Raw genomic sequence first — 5,055 nt, 5'->3', positions numbered from 1 at the left:
CCCTGCAAAAAAAAAATTAACTAAAACTGATTTTCACTAAAGATAGTACTGTCGCTACGTCCCTGTAGTGCAAAATGAAGGAACTTTTTATTTCTTGCATATTTATTTACGATATTTATTTTACTAGAGAAACTGCACAATAAACACACACCAAATAATAATTATGCATTGGCATTAAATTATTCTATTCGTCCTAACTGTAATAAAAACTTTCATACAAAAGCTTAGTGGACTAACTTTTTGAAAAAAATTGAACGGTAGTTTTTATAAAATTGAAGAGTAACTGTCACTGGGAATGCGTTAAAAGACTATGTGTTAAATGAGTGAAAAGTAAACATGCTTACAACTTTTTTCTCATGTATCCTGGCATTACAAAAATTATTTTGAGTCGTTTTTGGATTATTATGAATCGACGTATGAAATTTCATTTATATCTCAATAGTATTTATTAGTGATAAGGTGCTACCTTAAAGTATAATAAGCTAATAGGAGTTTCTAATTAAGTTTATTGGTTTTATCGATTATGTTCCTGTTACTATAATAACTAAAAATACTGTTAGTATTTATTTTTAAAATATTATTAATATATTGTAGATATACCTTGGTGAAAATGTCAGCATTGATAAAACAGTATGGGATTATCTGCAAATAGAGAAACCATCTTACTTTCTAACAACTGTTGCAAAGCATCTTTGGGGTGGACCTGTACAACTAATGAACGGAGCAATGGATTTAAGAAATGGAGCAAAAAATATTCCCAATAGATCTCCAGTCAAACTTATCGAACACAATTTACTACGACTTTTAATAAGTAACTATTTTACTTTCTGGATTTATATTTGTTGCTATTTAATATATTAGAAAGATAATGAATTTTTATACAAATTTTTAGGTTTATACTGGGATTTTCTCAAAGGCAACAAATCATTTACGTCTAAGAAACGTAGTACGCATTTAAATAAAGCAGTGGATCATCTAAGATATCATATTCGTAACTTGAGATCAGCAGCAATAAAGCAACGAATGGCCGGAAACAGGAAAACTGCTAGAATCAACAATGACAGAAAATCTACGATACAATTATCATAATCCTCGATAAAAATTGATTAATTGTTTTTTATTTTCTATTTCTTAATCAAAATTTTTCATTTCTAGTAAATACCTTTGTTTAGTAAAACAGATCTTTGAGATTTAAATTAGATTTATATTATTCAAATTGTTGAAATTAAATCGTTGAGATTAACATATTTCAATTAAGAAAGTTAGAAAGTCGATTGAAATCCAGATTCCGTGCCCTATTAAAAAATCTCACATAAGATCTCAGGTGAGATCTCATGCCAAAATGTCATCTAACAAATTTTTTGTCTTTTTTACGCTTGTTAAACCATTCTCAGTCAATTGTTGACTTTAAAAAAAAAATTTTCAAGTTCGGATTTTTCAGAAAAGCCACTAATTGACTAAAAATGGTTTAAGAAGCGTAAAAAACAAAAAAGTGGTTAGGTTAGTTTTTGGCGTGAGCTCTCAGTATCTCAATAGGGTGCCACAAAACCGTATAAAAATGTGGAACATTATAGGCTGATTATCTATAACTATTTTTTTACTATTTTTATTTTTAATGTACCCGCTTGGACTAATCGAGAAAAAGTGATATTAGCGTGATTACAGAAAAGAGTTTAAAGATATTGATCATTATGATTAACGAGAGAATAATAATTTTGTTATAAAATGTGTAAGACATGATTTAAACAATAAAATATTATTGTCAACAATTTCTTTTGTAATTGCATTATTTTTAATTTATAAAAATCCATTTTACAGGGACTACATTATGAAATAATATTTTTTTTACCAATGAATTTTGAATATACCACGTGAAAATCACGTGATAAATCGGTCGAAATTATCACATGATTATCACGCAATTATCACGCAATTGTCACGAGATTTTCATGCGACTTTCGCGCGTTTATCATGTGATTTATTTCAGTAGGGAAGCAATACACTATAACCTTGGCATACGCTTTGCCTTATTTGCTACCTCATGTAAAATGGATCTATAGAGTTTACTTCTAAATATCCATTATTTTTTTTTTTTTTTGTTCATTCATTCGCCACGCTTTTTCAACAATTCTCAAGACACTAATTCGATATAAGGATTCTCAAGCACAATCAAACAATCGTATGCTGGTTGCGCCTGGATGATGGCACGGAGATGATCAATGAGAAGCAAGCCTACGTTTGAATCTGGCGGGTCAACTCCGAGTCTCGCTTCGTACATCTGGACACCTATCGGCATACGTTTCAGTTCATACTTTCTGTCCGGAATTGGTAATGGGCACATGCGGGTTTGACTTTATGTCAACCTGAAATAGCCTTCCCAGATAACAGCACGTGCCGGCACAACGTGCTATTGACGTGCCGCACGTCGTGCTGTCACTGTGCCGTCCAGTTGCTGTCTCGACATGCGTCCTAGGGCGTCTGTACGCGACGGCACAGAGACTGCACAGCGACAGCACGCGTGCCGCGTGCTCAGAATGTTGCATTATTAATAATTATGGACTTTAATTAGTAAGAGCATACATTTATTACTTTTTTTATTCTCTCCAAACCGAATTACATTTAAACATTATTTTATTACATAATTCTAATTATTAGCGATGATTATTAGGTGCAATTGTGCATCAAATTGTAAGAAGAGTTGTGGCTCAGAGGCTAGAGCTTCGGTCTTCTGATCCAAAGATCGTGGTTTCGAGCCCTACACCCGGCAGATTTTTTTTTCTTACATAAAATTTTTTTTATACTATATAACAAAATTTATTAATTATTTATGATGTAGATGCTTAGTTATGCGTTCTAACTAATTTTTATTTAGCGTTATTTTTATATGCGATAAAATCGCTCCCCGCCGGTAGCGTTTTCTGCTGGCACAGAGACGGCACGTCGTGCTGTCTCGCCGTGCCGTCACGTGCCGTCTCTGTGCTGCGGCAGCTGGACGTTTTTTTTTTTAGTTCTCTTTATTGGCGTTAAGTATTTTACATTGCCCTATGTACATTATGAGAGTATACTACTGCTACATTTCCGCGCGAAATTCAAATATAATTTCACAAAAATTAAATATTACGGTCTATATTATTAATGAAATCGCAAATACTGAATAAAACATTTCTATTTAAATCTGATAATAAGTTTATCACAGAGAATGGGCCAATTTTACATTCCTTCCTTAATTCTTTTAACATAATGTCTCGTTGTAAGTTGTATCGTTTACAGCTCCAAAATACATGTTCTACAGATTCAACTTCGTCACCGCATTCACATTTATCAGTATCAACAATTTTATGTTTATAAAGGCTTGCGTTTAGAGAAGTGTGCCCACTTCTAATGCGGTTAATAGATACAATCGCTTTTCTTGGTATAATACCTAGATTATAAAACCAAGGTTTGTTTGCTTTTTTATAAAAATTCTCAAAATAAAAAATACCTTTTTCTTTTCCTAAATTACAAACAATGTTTTCGTTTTCTTTCTTTTGTTTTCCTCTAATAATTTCAAAAAGATCTGTGTACGGAATCGGTTCATTGAGAAATTCAGCGTTGATTGCGGCCTTTTTAGCCATATCGTCAACTATTTCATTGCCTGTTAATCCTATATGGGCAGGAATCCAAACCAATTTAACTTTGATATTCTGGTCTGCTAAATATGATAATTTTTGTCTTATATCCGCTATCAACGGTGAACTTTTCCTGCTATTAAAATTGTTTAAGGCTGATAAGGCGCTCTTTGAATCAGAAAATATGATATACTCGTTGTTTTGGTGTGAATCTGTAATTCTATTGATTATATGTAATAGAGCTTTGCATTCGGCTGTGTAAATTGATGCTATATCAAGAATCTTGTACGCACATATAAAGGATTGGTGTTTGCTCCATGCAGCAAAACCTACTACACTAACATCACCTTCCCTGATTTTAGATCCATCTGTGAATATTTGCGTGACATTCAATTTTTCTGGAAACGCTAAATTAAATCTTACATTAGGGTTCTGTGATTCGCTAATCTTTTTTCCGATTTCTAAATCAATCTCTGGGATATAGGATGCTCCCTTGAAGTCTCCCATATAGCTGATATATACCTCAGAACATATAACTGAATGGGTAAAAATTTGGTGATCTTGAAAACATTCCAGTAAAAGAGGTTTTTTAAAATTATTACAATATACATTAGTCTCAGCAGTTACTAACAATCTTTCCAAACTTTCAATTACCAAGTTGTTCTTGTTTGACATACACTTGACTACAAACTTACTACCAAGCTCTTTAATTCTTGTGTTTAGATAAGGGATTTTTGCTTCCGCAATCATTACGTTTATGGGTGTACTGTTCCTATATCCCAGAGCCAATCTGATGGCAATGTTCTGAATTTTTTGTAACTTATTAAACTCAGTTATTGAGCATGGTGAGATGAGGAATCCACAATATTCAATTCGACATCTAATTAAGGCTATGTACAAATGAACTAAAGATGATGAGTCCGCACCCCACCATGTTCTCCTTAAACAACTAAGAACTCTCATTGCAGACATACATTTATCGCAGACTTGTTCAATATGCTTTTTCCATGTTAATCTATAGTCTAGATACATTCCTAGGAAATTAACATAATCGGATGCTACAATTACTTTGTCATTAATGTTAATTTTAGTTTCTTTATAAATATTATATCTTGAGTTGTGAAATATCACCAGAACGCATTTTTCTGGGGCTATCTCAAGACCTCTTTCTTTTAAAAATTCAGTGATTCTAGACGCATCTAATTCTAATTTATTAATCTTGCTTTCAACGCTTAGGTTAATTTCTTTGTTATAAATACAAATGTCATCCGCGAATTGTAAGATACTGGAAGCATTACTAATTATTTTTTCTAACATTCTCGTATATAAAGCATATAAGAGGGGACTCAGAACGCTGCCTTGAGGTAGCCCCTTGATGATTGTTCTTTTGATAATTACGCTATTAGTACAGAATAAAACATTTCGCTCTAATATTAAGTGACTGATA

General features: G+C 32.5%; 1 protein-coding gene across 1 annotated transcript; it reads left to right on the top strand.

Annotated features, from left to right (window-relative positions):
• Positions 1 to 336: 336 nt before the first annotated feature.
• LOC107981818 lies at positions 337 to 1,699 on the top strand. The gene is made up of 4 exons (XM_016988507.2): positions 337 to 358; positions 443 to 459; positions 595 to 811; positions 893 to 1,699. Exons 1-4 carry the CDS (start codon positions 337 to 339, stop codon positions 1,087 to 1,089), a joined length of 453 nt encoding a protein of 150 aa, XP_016843996.1. The 3' UTR covers positions 1,090 to 1,699.
• Positions 1,700 to 5,055: the final 3,356 nt, after the last annotated feature.

The sequence above is a fragment of the Nasonia vitripennis genome (genome assembly GCF_009193385.2).
Source record: "Nasonia vitripennis strain AsymCx chromosome 4 unlocalized genomic scaffold, Nvit_psr_1.1 chr4_random0006, whole genome shotgun sequence".
Taxonomy (NCBI): domain Eukaryota; kingdom Metazoa; phylum Arthropoda; class Insecta; order Hymenoptera; family Pteromalidae; genus Nasonia; species Nasonia vitripennis.
Note: the sequence above shows the minus strand (reverse complement) of the source record. Positions and strands in the feature narration are given on the sequence as shown.

Excerpts from the sequence above, each read along its gene's own strand:
- LOC107981818 (XM_016988507.2), top strand. The coding sequence starts at position 337 with ATGCTTACAACTTTTTTCTCAT. Across the intron at positions 812-892 it reads TTTACTACGACTTTTAATAA|GTTTATACTGGGATTTTCTC; the intron begins GTAACTATTTTA and ends ACAAATTTTTAG.